This window comes from Hemitrygon akajei, chromosome 31 (genome assembly GCF_048418815.1).
Source record: "Hemitrygon akajei chromosome 31, sHemAka1.3, whole genome shotgun sequence".
Lineage (NCBI taxonomy): Eukaryota > Metazoa > Chordata > Chondrichthyes > Myliobatiformes > Dasyatidae > Hemitrygon > Hemitrygon akajei.
The window spans coordinates 37,351,114-37,369,148 of record NC_133154.1 but is presented as its reverse complement, the minus strand read 5'-3'; the positions used below and the strand labels follow the sequence as shown (position 1 = coordinate 37,369,148).

The window sequence follows — 18,035 nt, the reverse complement described above, 5'->3', positions numbered from 1 at the left end:
GGGCCTGCAGAACTGCAGGGAGGTACTAAATATCTCAGTGAGGACAGGGCCTGCAGAACTGCAGGGAGGTACTAAATATCTCAGTGAGGACAGGGCCTGCAGAACTGCAGGGAGGTACTAAATATCTCAGTGAGGACAGACCCTGCAGAACTGCAGGGAGGTACTAAATATCTCAGTGAGGACAGGGCCTGCAGAACTGCAGGGAGGTACTAAATATCTCAGTGAGGACAGGGCCTGCAGAACTGCAGGGAGGTACTAAATATCTCAGTGAGGACAGGGCCTGCAGAACTGCAGGGAGGTACTAAATATCTCAGTGAGGACAGGGCCTGCAGAACTGCAGGGAGGTACTAAATATCTCAGTGAGGGCAGGGCCTGCAGAACTGCAGGGAGGTACTAAATATCTCAGTGAGGACAGGGCCTGCAGAACTGCAGGGAGGTACTAAATATCTCAGTGAGGACAGGGCCTGCAGAACTGCAGGGAGGTACTAAATATCTCAGTGAGGACAGGGCCTGCAGAACTGCAGGGAGGTACTAAATATCTCAGTGAGGACAGGGCCTGCAGAACTGCAGGGAGGTACTAAATATCTCAGTGAGGACAGGGCCTGCAGAACTGCAGGGAGGTACTAAATATCTCAGTGAGGACAGGGCCTGCAGAACTGCAGGGAGGTACTAAATATCTCAGTGAGGACAGGGCCTGCAGAACTGCAGGGAGGTACTAAATATCTCAGTGAGGACAGGGCCTGCAGAACTGCAGGGAGGTACTAAATATCTCAGTGAGGACAGGGCCTGCAGAACTGCAGGGAGGTACTAAATATCTCAGTGAGGACAGACCCTGCAGAACTGCAGGGAGGTACTAAATATCTCAGTGAGGGCAGACCCTGCAGAACTGCAGGGAGGTACTAAATATCTCAGTGAGGACAGGGCCTGCAGAACTGCAGGGAGGTACTAAATATCTCAGTGAGGACAGGGCCTGCAGAACTGCAGGGAGGTACTAAATATCTCAGTGAGGGCAGACCCTGCAGAACTGCAGGGAGGTACTAAATATCTCAGTGAGGACAGGGCCTGCAGAACTGCAGGGAGGTACTAAATATCTCAGTGAGGGCAGACCCTGCAGAACTGCAGGGAGGTACTAAATATCTCAGTGAGGACAGGGCCTGCAGAACTGCAGGGAGGTACTAAATATCTCAGTGAGGGCAGACCCTGCAGAACTGCAGGGAGGTACTAAATATCTCAGTGAGGACAGGGCCTGCAGAACTGCAGGGAGGTACTAAATATCTCAGTGAGGGCAGGGCCTGCAGAACTGCAGGGAGGTACTAAATATCTCAGTGAGGACAGGGCCTGCAGAACTGCAGGGAGGTACTAAATATCTCAGTGAGGGCAGACCCTGCAGAACTGCAGGGAGGTACTAAATATCTCAGTGAGGACAGACCCTGCAGAACTGCAGGGAGGTACTAAATATCTCAGTGAGGGCAGACCCTGCAGAACTGCAGGGAGGTACTAAATATCTCAGTGAGGACAGGGCCTGCAGAACTGCAGGGAGGTACTAAATATCTCAGTGAGGACAGGGCCTGCAGAACTGCAGGGAGGTACTAAATATCTCAGTGAGGACAGGGCCTGCAGAACTGCAGGGAGGTACTAAATATCTCAGTGAGGACAGGGCCTGCAGAACTGCAGGGAGGTACTAAATATCTCAGTGAGGACAGACCCTGCAGAATTGCAGGGAGGTACTAAATATCTCAGTGAGGACAGGGCCTGCAGAACTGCAGGGAGGTACTAAATATCTCAGTGAGGACAGGGCCTGCAGAACTGCAGGGAGGTACTAAATATCTCAGTGAGGACAGACCCTGCAGAACTGCAGGGAGGTACTAAATATCTCAGTGAGGACAGGGCCTGCAGAACTGCAGGGAGGTACTAAATATCTCAGTGAGGACAGACCCTGCAGAACTGCAGGGAGGTACTAAATATCTCAGTGAGGACAGGGCCTGCAGAACTGCAGGGAGGTACTAAATATCTCAGTGAGGATAGACCCTGCAGAACTGCAGGGAGGTACTAAATATCTCAGTGAGGACAGGGCCTGCAGAACTGCAGGGAGGTACTAAATATCTCAGTGAGGACAGGGCCTGCAGAACTGCAGGGAGGTACTAAATATCTCAGTGAGGACAGGGCCTGCAGAACTGCAGGGAGGTACTAAATATCTCAGTGAGGACAGACCCTGCAGAACTGCAGGGAGGTACTAAATATCTCAGTGAGGACAGGGCCTGCAGAACTGCAGGGAGGTACTAAATATCTCAGTGAGGACAGGGCCTGCAGAACTGCAGGGAGGTACTAAATATCTCAGTGAGGACAGACCCTGCAGAACTGCAGGGAGGTACTAAATATCTCAGTGAGGACAGGGCCTGCAGAACTGCAGGGAGGTACTAAATATCTCAGTGAGGGCAGACCCTGCAGAACTGCAGGGAGGTACTAAATATCTCAGTGAGGACAGGGCCTGCAGAACTGCAGGGAGGTACTAAATATCTCAGTGAGGACAGGGCCTGCAGAACTGCAGGGAGGTACTAAATATCTCAGTGAGGACAGACCCTGCAGAACTGCAGGGAGGTACTAAATATCTCAGTGAGGACAGGGCCTGCAGAACTGCAGGGAGGTACTAAATATCTCAGTGAGGGCAGGGCCTGCAGAACTGCAGGGAGGTACTAAATATCTCAGTGAGGACAGGGCCTGCAGAACTGCAGGGAGGTACTAAATATCTCAGTGAGGACAGGGCCTGCAGAACTGCAGGGAGGTACTAAATATCTCAGTGAGGACAGACCCTGCAGAACTGCAGGGAGGTACTAAATATCTCAGTGAGGACAGACCCTGCAGAACTGCAGGGAGGTACTAAATATCTCAGTGAGGACAGGGCCTGCAGAACTGCAGGGAGGTACTAAATATCTCAGTGAGGACAGGGCCTGCAGAACTGCAGGGAGGTACTAAATATCTCAGTGAGGACAGGGCCTGCAGAACTGCAGGGAGGTACTAAATATCTCAGTGAGGACAGACCCTGCAGAACTGCAGGGAGGTACTAAATATCTCAGTGAGGGCAGACCCTGCAGAACTGCAGGGAGGTACTAAATATCTCAGTGAGGACAGGGCCTGCAGAACTGCAGGGAGGTACTAAATATCTCAGTGAGGACAGGGCCTGCAGAACTGCAGGGAGGTACTAAATATCTCAGTGAGGGCAGACCCTGCAGAACTGCAGGGAGGTACTAAATATCTCAGTGAGGACAGGGCCTGCAGAACTGCAGGGAGGTACTAAATATCTCAGTGAGGGCAGACCCTGCAGAACTGCAGGGAGGTACTAAATATCTCAGTGAGGACAGGGCCTGCAGAACTGCAGGGAGGTACTAAACATCTCAGTGAGGACAGGGCCTGCAGAACTGCAGGGAGGTACTAAATATCTCAGTGAGGACAGGGCCTGCAGAACTGCAGGGAGGTACTAAATATCTCAGTGAGGGCAGACCCTGCAGAACTGCAGGGAGGTACTAAATATCTCAGTGAGGATAGGGCCTGCAGAACTGCAGGGAGGTACTAAATATCTCAGTGAGGACAGGGCCTGCAGAACTGCAGGGAGGTACTAAATATCTCAGTGAGGACAGACCCTGCAGAACTGCAGGGAGGTACTAAATATCTCAGTGAGGGCAGGGCCTGCAGAACTGCAGGGAGGTACTAAATATCTCAGTGAGGATAGACCCTGCAGAACTGCAGGGAGGTACTAAATATCTCAGTGAGGACAGGGCCTGCAGAACTGCAGGGAGGTACTAAATATCTCAGTGAGGACAGACCCTACAGAACTGCAGGGAGGTACTAAATATCTCAGTGAGGACAGGGCCTGCAGAACTGCAGGGAGGTACTAAATATCTCAGTGAGGACAGGGCCTGCAGAACTGCAGGGAGGTACTAAATATCTCAGTGAGGACAGACCCTGCAGAACTGCAGGGAGGTACTAAATATCTCAGTGAGGACAGGGCCTGCAGAACTGCAGGGAGGTACTAAATATCTCAGTGAGGACAGGGCCTGCAGAACTGCAGGGAGGTACTAAATATCTCAGTGAGGACAGACCCTGCAGAACTGCAGGGAGGTACTAAATATCTCAGTGAGGACAGACCCTGCAGAACTGCAGGGAGGTACTAAATATCTCAGTGAGGACAGACCCTGCAGAACTGCAGGGAGGTACTAAATATCTCAGTGAGGACAGACCCTGCAGAACTGCAGGGAGGTACTAAATATCTCAGTGAGGACAGGGCCTGCAGAACTGCAGGGAGGTACTAAATATCTCAGTGAGGGCAGACCCTGCAGAACTGCAGGGAGGTACTAAATATCTCAGTGAGGACAGGGCCTGCAGAACTGCAGGGAGGTACTAAATATCTCAGTGAGGGCAGGGCCTGCAGAACTGCAGGGAGGTACTAAATATCTCAGTGAGGACAGGGCCTGCAGAACTGCAGGGAGGTACTAAATATCTCAGTGAGGGCAGACCCTGCAGAACTGCAGGGAGGTACTAAATATCTCAGTGAGGACAGACCCTGCAGAACTGCAGGGAGGTACTAAATATCTCAGTGAGGGCAGACCCTGCAGAACTGCAGGGAGGTACTAAATATCTCAGTGAGGACAGGGCCTGCAGAACTGCAGGGAGGTACTAAATATCTCAGTGAGGACAGGGCCTGCAGAACTGCAGGGAGGTACTAAATATCTCAGTGAGGACAGGGCCTGCAGAACTGCAGGGAGGTACTAAATATCTCAGTGAGGACAGGGCCTGCAGAACTGCAGGGAGGTACTAAATATCTCAGTGAGGACAGACCCTGCAGAATTGCAGGGAGGTACTAAATATCTCAGTGAGGACAGGGCCTGCAGAACTGCAGGGAGGTACTAAATATCTCAGTGAGGACAGGGCCTGCAGAACTGCAGGGAGGTACTAAATATCTCAGTGAGGACAGACCCTGCAGAACTGCAGGGAGGTACTAAATATCTCAGTGAGGACAGGGCCTGCAGAACTGCAGGGAGGTACTAAATATCTCAGTGAGGACAGACCCTGCAGAACTGCAGGGAGGTACTAAATATCTCAGTGAGGACAGGGCCTGCAGAACTGCAGGGAGGTACTAAATATCTCAGTGAGGATAGACCCTGCAGAACTGCAGGGAGGTACTAAATATCTCAGTGAGGACAGGGCCTGCAGAACTGCAGGGAGGTACTAAATATCTCAGTGAGGACAGGGCCTGCAGAACTGCAGGGAGGTACTAAATATCTCAGTGAGGACAGGGCCTGCAGAACTGCAGGGAGGTACTAAATATCTCAGTGAGGACAGACCCTGCAGAACTGCAGGGAGGTACTAAATATCTCAGTGAGGACAGGGCCTGCAGAACTGCAGGGAGGTACTAAATATCTCAGTGAGGACAGGGCCTGCAGAACTGCAGGGAGGTACTAAATATCTCAGTGAGGACAGACCCTGCAGAACTGCAGGGAGGTACTAAATATCTCAGTGAGGACAGGGCCTGCAGAACTGCAGGGAGGTACTAAATATCTCAGTGAGGGCAGACCCTGCAGAACTGCAGGGAGGTACTAAATATCTCAGTGAGGACAGGGCCTGCAGAACTGCAGGGAGGTACTAAATATCTCAGTGAGGACAGGGCCTGCAGAACTGCAGGGAGGTACTAAATATCTCAGTGAGGACAGACCCTGCAGAACTGCAGGGAGGTACTAAATATCTCAGTGAGGACAGGGCCTGCAGAACTGCAGGGAGGTACTAAATATCTCAGTGAGGGCAGGGCCTGCAGAACTGCAGGGAGGTACTAAATATCTCAGTGAGGACAGGGCCTGCAGAACTGCAGGGAGGTACTAAATATCTCAGTGAGGACAGGGCCTGCAGAACTGCAGGGAGGTACTAAATATCTCAGTGAGGACAGACCCTGCAGAACTGCAGGGAGGTACTAAATATCTCAGTGAGGACAGACCCTGCAGAACTGCAGGGAGGTACTAAATATCTCAGTGAGGACAGGGCCTGCAGAACTGCAGGGAGGTACTAAATATCTCAGTGAGGACAGGGCCTGCAGAACTGCAGGGAGGTACTAAATATCTCAGTGAGGACAGGGCCTGCAGAACTGCAGGGAGGTACTAAATATCTCAGTGAGGACAGACCCTGCAGAACTGCAGGGAGGTACTAAATATCTCAGTGAGGGCAGACCCTGCAGAACTGCAGGGAGGTACTAAATATCTCAGTGAGGACAGGGCCTGCAGAACTGCAGGGAGGTACTAAATATCTCAGTGAGGACAGGGCCTGCAGAACTGCAGGGAGGTACTAAATATCTCAGTGAGGGCAGAGCCTGCAGAACTGCAGGGAGGTACTAAATATCTCAGTGAGGACAGGGCCTGCAGAACTGCAGGGAGGTACTAAATATCTCAGTGAGGGCAGACCCTGCAGAACTGCAGGGAGGTACTAAATATCTCAGTGAGGACAGGGCCTGCAGAACTGCAGGGAGGTACTAAACATCTCAGTGAGGACAGGGCCTGCAGAACTGCAGGGAGGTACTAAATATCTCAGTGAGGACAGGGCCTGCAGAACTGCAGGGAGGTACTAAATATCTCAGTGAGGGCAGACCCTGCAGAACTGCAGGGAGGTACTAAATATCTCAGTGAGGATAGGGCCTGCAGAACTGCAGGGAGGTACTAAATATCTCAGTGAGGACAGGGCCTGCAGAACTGCAGGGAGGTACTAAATATCTCAGTGAGGACAGACCCTGCAGAACTGCAGGGAGGTACTAAATATCTCAGTGAGGCAGGGCCTGCAGAACTGCAGGGAGGTACTAAATATCTCAGTGAGGATAGACCCTGCAGAACTGCAGGGAGGTACTAAATATCTCAGTGAGGACAGGGCCTGCAGAACTGCAGGGAGGTACTAAATATCTCAGTGAGGACAGACCCTACAGAACTGCAGGGAGGTACTAAATATCTCAGTGAGGACAGGGCCTGCAGAACTGCAGGGAGGTACTAAATATCTCAGTGAGGACAGGGCCTGCAGAACTGCAGGGAGGTACTAATATCTCAGTGAGGACAGGACCCTGCAGAACTGCAGGGAGGTACTAAATATCTCAGTGAGGACAGGGCCTGCAGAACTGCAGGGAGGTACTAAATATCTCAGTGAGGACAGGGCCTGCAGAACTGCAGGGAGGTACTAAATATCTCAGTGAGGACAGACCCTGCAGAACTGCAGGGAGGTACTAAATATCTCAGTGAGGACAGACCCTGCAGAACTGCAGGGAGGTACTAAATATCTCAGTGAGGACAGACCCTGCAGAACTGCAGGGAGGTACTAAATATCTCAGTGAGGACAGACCCTGCAGAACTGCAGGGAGGTACTAAATATCTCAGTGAGGACAGGGCCTGCAGAACTGCAGGGAGGTACTAAATATCTCAGTGAGGACAGGGCCTGCAGAACTGCAGGGAGGTACTAAATATCTCAGTGAGGACAGGGCCTGCAGAACTGCAGGGAGGTACTAAATATCTCAGTGAGGACAGGGCCTGCAGAACTGCAGGGAGGTACTAAATATCTCAGTGAGGGCAGGGCCTGCAGAACTGCAGGGAGGTACTAAATATCTCAGTGAGGACAGACCCTGCAGAACTGCAGGGAGGTACTAAATATCTCAGTGAGGACAGGGCCTGCAGAACTGCAGGGAGGTACTAAATATCTCAGTGAGGACAGACCCCTGCAGAACTGCAGGGAGGTACTAAATATCTCAGTGAGGACAGGGCCTGCAGAACTGCAGGGAGGTACTAAATATCTCAGTGAGGACAGGGCCTGCAGAACTGCAGGGAGGTACTAAATATCTCAGTGAGGACAGGGCCTGCAGAACTGCAGGGAGGTACTAAATATCTCAGTGAGGACAGGGCCTGCAGAACTGCAGGGAGGTACTAAATATCTCAGTGAGGACAGGGCCTGCAGAACTGCAGGGAGGTACTAAATATCTCAGTGAGGACAGGGCCTGCAGAACTGCAGGGAGGTACTAAATATCTCAGTGAGGACAGGGCCTGCAGAACTGCAGGGAGGTACTAAATATCTCAGTGAGGACAGGGCCTGCAGAACTGCAGGGAGGTACTAAATATCTCAGTGAGGACAGGTCCTGCAGAACTGCAGGGAGGTACTAAATATCTCAGTGAGGACAGACCCTGCAGAACTGCAGGGAGGTACTAAATATCTCAGTGAGGACAGGGCCTGCAGAACTGCAGGGAGGTACTAAATATCTCAGTGAGGACAGGGCCTGCAGAACTGCAGGGAGGTACTAAATATCTCAGTGAGGACAGGGCCTGCAGAACTGCAGGGAGGTACTAAATATCTCAGTGAGGACAGGGCCTGCAGAACTGCAGGGAGGTACTAAATATCTCAGTGAGGGCAGGGCCTGCAGAACTGCAGGGAGGTACTAAATATCTCAGTGAGGACAGGGCCTGCAGAACTGCAGGGAGGTACTAAATATCTCAGTGAGGACAGGGCCTGCAGAACTGCAGGGAGGTACTAAATATCTCAGTGAGGACAGGGCCTGCAGAACTGCAGGGAGGTACTAAATATCTCAGTGAGGACAGGGCCTGCAGAACTGCAGGGAGGTACTAAATATCTCAGTGAGGACAGGGCCTGCAGAACTGCAGGGAGGTACTAAATATCTCAGTGAGGGACAGGCCTGCAGAACTGCAGGGAGGTACTAAATATCTCAGTGAGGACAGGGCCTGCAGAACTGCAGGGAGGTACTAAATATCTCAGTGAGGGCAGACCCTGCAGAACTGCAGGGAGGTACTAAATATCTCAGTGAGGACAGACCTGCAGAACTGCAGGGAGGTACTAAATATCTCAGTGAGGGCAGACCCTGCAGAACTGCAGGGAGGTACTAAATATCTCAGTGAGGACAGGGCCTGCAGAACTGCAGGGAGGTACTAAATATCTCAGTGAGGACAGGGCCTGCAGAACTGCAGGGAGGTACTAAATATCTCAGTGAGGGCAGACCCTGCAGAACTGCAGGGAGGTACTAAATATCTCAGTGAGGACAGGGCCTGCAGAACTGCAGGGAGGTACTAAATATCTCAGTGAGGGCAGACCCTGCAGAACTGCAGGGAGGTACTAAATATCTCAGTGAGGACAGGGCCTGCAGAACTGCAGGGAGGTACTAAATATCTCAGTGAGGGCAGACCCTGCAGAACTGCAGGGAGGTACTAAATATCTCAGTGAGGACAGGGCCTGCAGAACTGCAGGGAGGTACTAAATATCTCAGTGAGGGCAGGGCCTGCAGAACTGCAGGGAGGTACTAAATATCTCAGTGAGGACAGGGCCTGCAGAACTGCAGGGAGGTACTAAATATCTCAGTGAGGGCAGACCCTGCAGAACTGCAGGGAGGTACTAAATATCTCAGTGAGGACAGACCCTGCAGAACTGCAGGGAGGTACTAAATATCTCAGTGAGGGCAGACCCTGCAGAACTGCAGGGAGGTACTAAATATCTCAGTGAGGACAGGGCCTGCAGAACTGCAGGGAGGTACTAAATATCTCAGTGAGGACAGGGCCTGCAGAACTGCAGGGAGTTACTAAATATCTCAGTGAGGACAGGGCCTGCAGAACTGCAGGGAGGTACTAAATATCTCAGTGAGGACAGGGCCTGCAGAACTGCAGGGAGGTACTAAATATCTCAGTGAGGACAGGGCCTGCAGAACTGCAGGGAGGTACTAAATATCTCAGTGAGGACAGGGCCTGCAGAACTGCAGGGAGGTACTAAATATCTCAGTGAGGACAGGGCCTGCAGAACTGCAGGGAGGTACTAAATATCTCAGTGAGGACAGGGCCTGCAGAACTGCAGGGAGGTACTAAATATCTCAGTGAGGACAGGGCCTGCAGAACTGCAGGGAGGTACTAAATATCTCAGTGAGGACAGGGCCTGCAGAACTGCAGGGAGGTACTAAATATCTCAGTGAGGACAGGGCCTGCAGAACTGCAGGGAGGTACTAAATATCTCAGTGAGGACAGGTCCTGCAGAACTGCAGGGAGGTACTAAATATCTCAGTGAGGACAGACCCTGCAGAACTGCAGGGAGGTACTAAATATCTCAGTGAGGACAGGGCCTGCAGAACTGCAGGGAGGTACTAAATATCTCAGTGAGGACAGGGCCTGCAGAACTGCAGGGAGGTACTAAATATCTCAGTGAGGACAGGGCCTGCAGAACTGCAGGGAGGTACTAAATATCTCAGTGAGGACAGGGCCTGCAGAACTGCAGGGAGGTACTAAATATCTCAGTGAGGGCAGGGCCTGCAGAACTGCAGGGAGGTACTAAATATCTCAGTGAGGACAGGGCCTGCAGAACTGCAGGGAGGTACTAAATATCTCAGTGAGGACAGGGCCTGCAGAACTGCAGGGAGGTACTAAATATCTCAGTGAGGACAGGGCCTGCAGAACTGCAGGGAGGTACTAAATATCTCAGTGAGGACAGGGCCTGCAGAACTGCAGGGAGGTACTAAATATCTCAGTGAGGACAGGGCCTGCAGAACTGCAGGGAGGTACTAAATATCTCAGTGAGGACAGGGCCTGCAGAACTGCAGGGAGGTACTAAATATCTCAGTGAGGACAGGGCCTGCAGAACTGCAGGGAGGTACTAAATATCTCAGTGAGGGCAGACCCTGCAGAACTGCAGGGAGGTACTAAATATCTCAGTGAGGACAGACCCTGCAGAACTGCAGGGAGGTACTAAATATCTCAGTGAGGGCAGACCCTGCAGAACTGCAGGGAGGTACTAAATATCTCAGTGAGGACAGGGCCTGCAGAACTGCAGGGAGGTACTAAATATCTCAGTGAGGACAGGGCCTGCAGAACTGCAGGGAGGTACTAAATATCTCAGTGAGGGCAGACCCTGCAGAACTGCAGGGAGGTACTAAATATCTCAGTGAGGACAGGGCCTGCAGAACTGCAGGGAGGTACTAAATATCTCAGTGAGGGCAGACCCTGCAGAACTGCAGGGAGGTACTAAATATCTCAGTGAGGACAGGGCCTGCAGAACTGCAGGGAGGTACTAAATATCTCAGTGAGGGCAGACCCTGCAGAACTGCAGGGAGGTACTAAATATCTCAGTGAGGACAGGGCCTGCAGAACTGCAGGGAGGTACTAAATATCTCAGTGAGGGCAGGGCCTGCAGAACTGCAGGGAGGTACTAAATATCTCAGTGAGGACAGGGCCTGCAGAACTGCAGGGAGGTACTAAATATCTCAGTGAGGGCAGACCCTGCAGAACTGCAGGGAGGTACTAAATATCTCAGTGAGGACAGACCCTGCAGAACTGCAGGGAGGTACTAAATATCTCAGTGAGGGCAGACCCTGCAGAACTGCAGGGAGGTACTAAATATCTCAGTGAGGACAGGGCCTGCAGAACTGCAGGGAGGTACTAAATATCTCAGTGAGGACAGGGCCTGCAGAACTGCAGGGAGGTACTAAATATCTCAGTGAGGACAGGGCCTGCAGAACTGCAGGGAGGTACTAAATATCTCAGTGAGGACAGGGCCTGCAGAACTGCAGGGAGGTACTAAATATCTCAGTGAGGACAGACCCTGCAGAATTGCAGGGAGGTACTAAATATCTCAGTGAGGACAGGGCCTGCAGAACTGCAGGGAGGTACTAAATATCTCAGTGAGGACAGGGCCTGCAGAACTGCAGGGAGGTACTAAATATCTCAGTGAGGACAGACCCTGCAGAACTGCAGGGAGGTACTAAATATCTCAGTGAGGACAGGGCCTGCAGAACTGCAGGGAGGTACTAAATATCTCAGTGAGGACAGACCCTGCAGAACTGCAGGGAGGTACTAAATATCTCAGTGAGGACAGGGCCTGCAGAACTGCAGGGAGGTACTAAATATCTCAGTGAGGATAGACCCTGCAGAACTGCAGGGAGGTACTAAATATCTCAGTGAGGACAGGGCCTGCAGAACTGCAGGGAGGTACTAAATATCTCAGTGAGGACAGGGCCTGCAGAACTGCAGGGAGGTACTAAATATCTCAGTGAGGACAGGGCCTACAGAACTGCAGGGAGGTACTAAATATCTCAGTGAGGACAGACCCTGCAGAACTGCAGGGAGGTACTAAATATCTCAGTGAGGACAGGGCCTGCAGAACTGCAGGGAGGTACTAAATATCTCAGTGAGGACAGGGCCTGCAGAACTGCAGGGAGGTACTAAATATCTCAGTGAGGACAGACCCTGCAGAACTGCAGGGAGGTACTAAATATCTCAGTGAGGACAGGGCCTGCAGAACTGCAGGGAGGTACTAAATATCTCAGTGAGGGCAGACCCTGCAGAACTGCAGGGAGGTACTAAATATCTCAGTGAGGACAGGGCCTGCAGAACTGCAGGGAGGTACTAAATATCTCAGTGAGGACAGGGCCTGCAGAACTGCAGGGAGGTACTAAATATCTCAGTGAGGACAGACCCTGCAGAACTGCAGGGAGGTACTAAATATCTCAGTGAGGACAGGGCCTGCAGAACTGCAGGGAGGTACTAAATATCTCAGTGAGGGCAGGGCCTGCAGAACTGCAGGGAGGTACTAAATATCTCAGTGAGGACAGGGCCTGCAGAACTGCAGGGAGGTACTAAATATCTCAGTGAGGACAGGGCCTGCAGAACTGCAGGGAGGTACTAAATATCTCAGTGAGGACAGACCCTGCAGAACTGCAGGGAGGTACTAAATATCTCAGTGAGGACAGACCCTGCAGAACTGCAGGGAGGTACTAAATATCTCAGTGAGGACAGGGCCTGCAGAACTGCAGGGAGGTACTAAATATCTCAGTGAGGACAGGGCCTGCAGAACTGCAGGGAGGTACTAAATATCTCAGTGAGGACAGGGCCTGCAGAACTGCAGGGAGGTACTAAATATCTCAGTGAGGACAGGGCCTGCAGAACTGCAGGGAGGTACTAAATATCTCAGTGAGGACAGACCCTGCAGAACTGCAGGGAGGTACTAAATATCTCAGTGAGGACAGGGCCTGCAGAACTGCAGGGAGGTACTAAATATCTCAGTGAGGACAGGGCCTGCAGAACTGCAGGGAGGTACTAAATATCTCAGTGAGGACAGGGCCTGCAGAACTGCAGGGAGGTACTAAATATCTCAGTGAGGACAGGGCCTGCAGAACTGCAGGGAGGTACTAAATATCTCAGTGAGGACAGGGCCTGCAGAACTGCAGGGAGGTACTAAATATCTCAGTGAGGACAGACCCTGCAGAACTGCAGGGAGGTACTAAATATCTCAGTGAGGACAGACCCTGCAGAACTGCAGGGAGGTACTAAATATCTCAGTGAGGGCAGGGCCTGCAGAACTGCAGGGAGGTACTAAATATCTCAGTGAGGGCAGACCCTGCAGAACTGCAGGGAGGTACTAAATATCTCAGTGAGGGCAGACCCTGCAGAACTGCAGGGAGGTACTAAATATCTCAGTGAGGACAGACCCTGCAGAACTGCAGGGAGGTACTAAATATCTCAGTGAGGACAGGGCCTGCAGAACTGCAGGGAGGTACTAAATATCTCAGTGAGGACAGACCCTGCAGAACTGCAGGGAGGTACTAAATATCTCAGTGAGGGCAGGGCCTGCAGAACTGCAGGGAGGTACTAAATATCTCAGTGAGGACAGACCCTGCAGAACTGCAGGGAGGTACTAAATATCTCAGTGAGGACAGACCCTGCAGAACTGCAGGGAGGTACTAAATATCTCAGTGAGGGCAGGGCCTGCAGAACTGCAGGGAGGTACTAAACATCTCAGTGAGGACAGGGCCTGCAGCTTTCCCGATGTTTTGTTTCCCAAATAATTTACAAACGTCTTCTTTCTTCACCAAAAGTATAGGGTGGGACGGAGGGAGGGGGCAAGATGGGGGTGAGGCTGAAGAAGGTGAATGGCACTAGGGTGAAATAAACTAATTGAGCTGATTGGTAGGGGAGGGGGAGACTTCTGTTTGAAGTTGGTAGAACTTTGCTCAGTTATTATTGTGATGCTGCCTGACCTGCTGAGTTCCTCCAGCATTTTGCGTGTGTTGCTCTAGATTTCCAATATCTCTTGTATTTCTGGAGTTTAGTGTCCTGGCCTTCATCGGTCAGGGCACTGAGTAGAGGACATTATGTTACAAGATGTTGGTGAGGGCTCACCTTGAGTATTGTGTTCAGTTCTGGCCACCTTGTTATGGGAAAAGGCATCACTGAAGATCACGTAGTGTCCATGGGTCAGGAAGTCAATGCCCTGGGCAGTTTCAGGTCAGACAACAGCCTGGTGACTGGTTTACTGCTTGTACCACTGGACATGCCAACTTTCAACCCCAGCCCTGACCCAGAGAAGATTAAATGCATCTTGAAGGGGAGAGGGGTCTGTCTTCATGCTCCCCCCCAATGAGCCTTGTAGAGGGAGGGTATGTTTGGAGTTGGGGTGAGAGGGGGAAGGGTCACTGTTAACCCATGTTATACAGGTGTCCACAAGGGGAAGCACCGTCTGGGAATGGGGTCCCTGTGGCTTCACGGCTGCATTGCTGGTGCGGCTGATCTTTTGGGCCCCAGCAACAATACTGTTGCGTTGATGGGTTTGGGTGGTCTGTGGGACCTCAGAATTGTTGCATTGTAGGGCGGGGTGGTCTTTGGAGTCCCAGTGACAGTGCTGTTGCATTGTTGGGGGGGGGGGGGCGTCGGGTGATCTTCAGTGCCCCCGCGGCAACGTGCTCTTTTGCAGGCCGTGCTGGTCCACTTGTACTCCATCTGCTGTTCCTCCGACTGGAGATACAGGAATCTGGAGTGTAAACCCTTACAATGCTGTCTATCCTTGGAGATACCGATTGATCAAAATACTTTCTCTCTCTCTCTATCCCTCACTTTATCTCTATCTCTCGATCTCTCTCCTTCCTTCTCCTCTTCCAACGCAGTTCCAACAGAGGAAATGTCGAGTCTGACGCCGGAATCATCTCCAGAGTAAGTCTGACAGATCGGGGGCGGGGGGAAATGGTGATCTCCCACCATGGGAATGATGTCCCTCTCCTCTCATTCATCCCCCAGTTTCTGATCTCTGCTCTCTCTCCTCAGGCCCTTGCTCCCCTGCCCCTGACTGCCTTCTGCTTCATCCTCTCGTTTGTCCTTTGTGTTCCTCCCTCCCTGTCACCTTTGCAGTTTCCTTATTCACCTTCTGAAAATGTAGGGAACAGGAGCCGGAGTTGGCCATTTAGTACTTTCAGCAAGATCATAGTTTCATTTGATGTCATACACACCGGGATGCAGCAAATTCCCTGCTCTTGGGAGGCCTACGGAGTGCATGGTAATAATGAATCAAGAGTACGGAGTACAGGAGCTAGGATGTTACGTTGAAATTATTGTTGCCAAATTTCAGGAAAGATATCAATAAGACTGAAAGAATACAAAGAAGGATGTTGCCAAGAGTTGAGTGCCTGAGTTGTAGGGAAAGATTAAATAGTTTATTCCCTGTAGTGTAGGGAAATGAGAAAGATTGAACAGAATTTTGAGGGGTATGAATAGGGTAATTGCAAGCAGGCTTTTTTCGCTGAGCTGAAGAGACTGGACCTAGAGGTCATAGGTTGAGGTTGAAAGGTGTAATATTTAACAGGAACTTGAGGGGGATCTCCTCGGTGCAACATAAGGCATACAAGCCATTTGTCCCATCGAGTCTGCTCCCTCATTCGATCATGGCCGATTTTTCATCCCTCTCAACCCCACTCTTCTGCCTTCTCCCTGTGGCCTTTGACACCCTTACTAATTAAGAACCTCCCAACCTCTGTTTTAAATATAATGAATTGCACATAATCACCACCCTCTGGCGAAATAAATTCCTCCTCATCTCTGTCCTATTCTGAGCCTGTGCCCTCTGGTCGTAGATTCTCCCACCATTGGGAACATCCTGTCTTTGTCCATTCTCTCCAGACCTCTCAGTGAGCTAGTTTCAATGGGAACCCCCTCATTCTTCTCAACTACAGTAAGTGCTGGAGCCATCAAACATTCCTCATAAGTTAACCCCTTCATTCCCAGTACCCTCATGAGATCATAGGAGCAGAATTAGGCCATTCAGCCCATCGAGTCTGCTCTGCCATTCCACCATGACTGATCCCACTCAACCCCACACACCTGCCTTCTTGCCATATCCTTTGATGCCTGACCAATCAGGAAACAATCACATTCCACCTTAAATACACCCAAAAGATCAGCCACCACTGCAGTCTGTGGCAGAGCATTCCACAGGTTCACTACTCTCTGGCTAAAAAGATTCCTCCTTACCTCTGTTCTAAAAGGTCACTCCTCAATTTTGAGGCTGTGCCCTCTAGTTCCCCACCACAGGATACATCCTTTCCGCCTCCACCCTATCTAGTCCTTCCAACGTTCGTTAGGTTGAACCTCCGCGTGAATCTTATGAATCTCCTTTGGCTTCCCTTCAATGCCAGTGCATCCTTTCTAAGAGATCAGGACCAAAACTGCTCACAGTCTGACCAATGCCTTATAAAGCCTCACCATTACATCCCGATTTTTATATTCTGTCCTCTCGAAATTAATGCTAACGTTGTATTTGCCTTCCTGAGCCCAGCTCCACATTTACAGTCCGCCTTGCCCCATTGACTCCCTCACTGCCTCTTTGCCTGCACTTGGTACCAGCGGTGGTGAATCTGTGGAATTCATTGCCACAGACAGTTATGGAGGCCAAGCCATTGGTTATATTTAAAGCAGAACTTAATAGGTTCTTGATTAATCAGTGTGTGGTCAAAGGGTTCGGGAAAAGGCAGACAAATGGGATTAGCAGGGATAATAAGTCAGCCATGATGGAGCAGATTCGATGGGACAAATGGTCAAATTCTGTTCTTTATGTCTCATAAACGATGATTGTCCATTTTCCTTGCACTGGCTGAGTCCTGCGAGCAGATTGTTCTCTGAAAGAAAGGAAGGACGGGCTGAATAGCCTAATTCTGCTCCTGAGACTAATGGTCTTATGATCCACAGGGGACCTTCTTCACATTAGGTCGTGTGGAACTAATCTCCCCTTTAAGTCAGTGAGGAGCCTCCCACATCGGTTGATCCGTCCTGGGATACCCAGCTGCCTGGGGCATCTGAGGAACGCTCTCTCTCTGGATGCTCCCCTATCCTAATCATGTGCTGGCCACTGTAAATGACCTGGGTCTCAGAGATAGCAGAATGGGCGTGTGAGAAAAAGGAGGGAGTGGGATGGGCATTAACTCAATGGGCTCAGTGGCCTTCTTCACTGTCCTAAAGAAAACAAAATTAAAGGAATGCTTGGCAGTGGAGCATGAGAGAGTTTTACCAGTATCATATCCTGCCTTGGCAGTGTGTGATGCTACGGAGAGAGGTTCACTCTGTATCTAACCCCTCCTGTCCCTACTCTGGGAGTGTTTGAGGGGACAGTGTAGAATGAGGTTTACTCTGTAACCAACCCCTCCTGTCCCTACTCTGTGAGTGTTTGAGGGGATGGTATAGACAGGGTTTTATTCTATAACTTACCCCTCCTGTCCCTACTCTGGGAGTGTTTGAGGGGACAGTGTAGAATGAGGTTTACTCTGTAACTTACCCCTCCTGTCCCTACTCTGTGAGTGTTTGAGGGGACAGTGTAGAATGAGGTTTACTCTGTAACTTACCCCTCCTGTCCCTACTCTGTGAGTGTTTGAGGGGATGGTATAGACAGGGTTTTATTCTATAACTTACCCCTCCTGTCCCTACTCTGGGAGTGTTTGAGAGGACAGTGTAGAACGAGGTTTACTCTGTATCTAACCCCTCCTGTCCCTACTCTGTGAGTGTTTGAGGGGACAGTGTAGAGTGAGGTTTACTCTGTAACCAACCCCTCCTGTCCCTACTCTGGGAGTGTTTGAGGGGACAGTGTAGAGTGAGGTTCACTCTGTAACCAACCCCTCCTGTCCCTACTCTGGGAGTGTTTGAGGGGACAGTGTAGAGTGAGGTTCACTCTGTAACCAACCCCTCCTGTCCCTACTCTGTGAGTGTTTGAGGGGACAGTGTAGAGTG

The 18,035-nt window shown here is 51.0% G+C and overlaps 1 protein-coding gene across 10 annotated transcripts in view; it reads left to right on the top strand.

Moving 5' to 3' along the window:
* LOC140719220 (serine/threonine-protein kinase BRSK2-like) overlaps window positions 1-18,035 on the top strand; it is a 347,315-nt gene that overhangs the window by 314,015 nt on the left and 15,265 nt on the right. For all 10 annotated transcript variants that reach the window (XM_073033665.1, XM_073033663.1, XM_073033662.1 and 7 more), the window contains one exon: window positions 14,933-14,978. In XM_073033665.1, coding sequence (XP_072889766.1) covers window positions 14,933-14,978 — 46 coding nt within the window. The remainder of the gene's footprint in view (window positions 1-14,932; window positions 14,979-18,035) is intronic.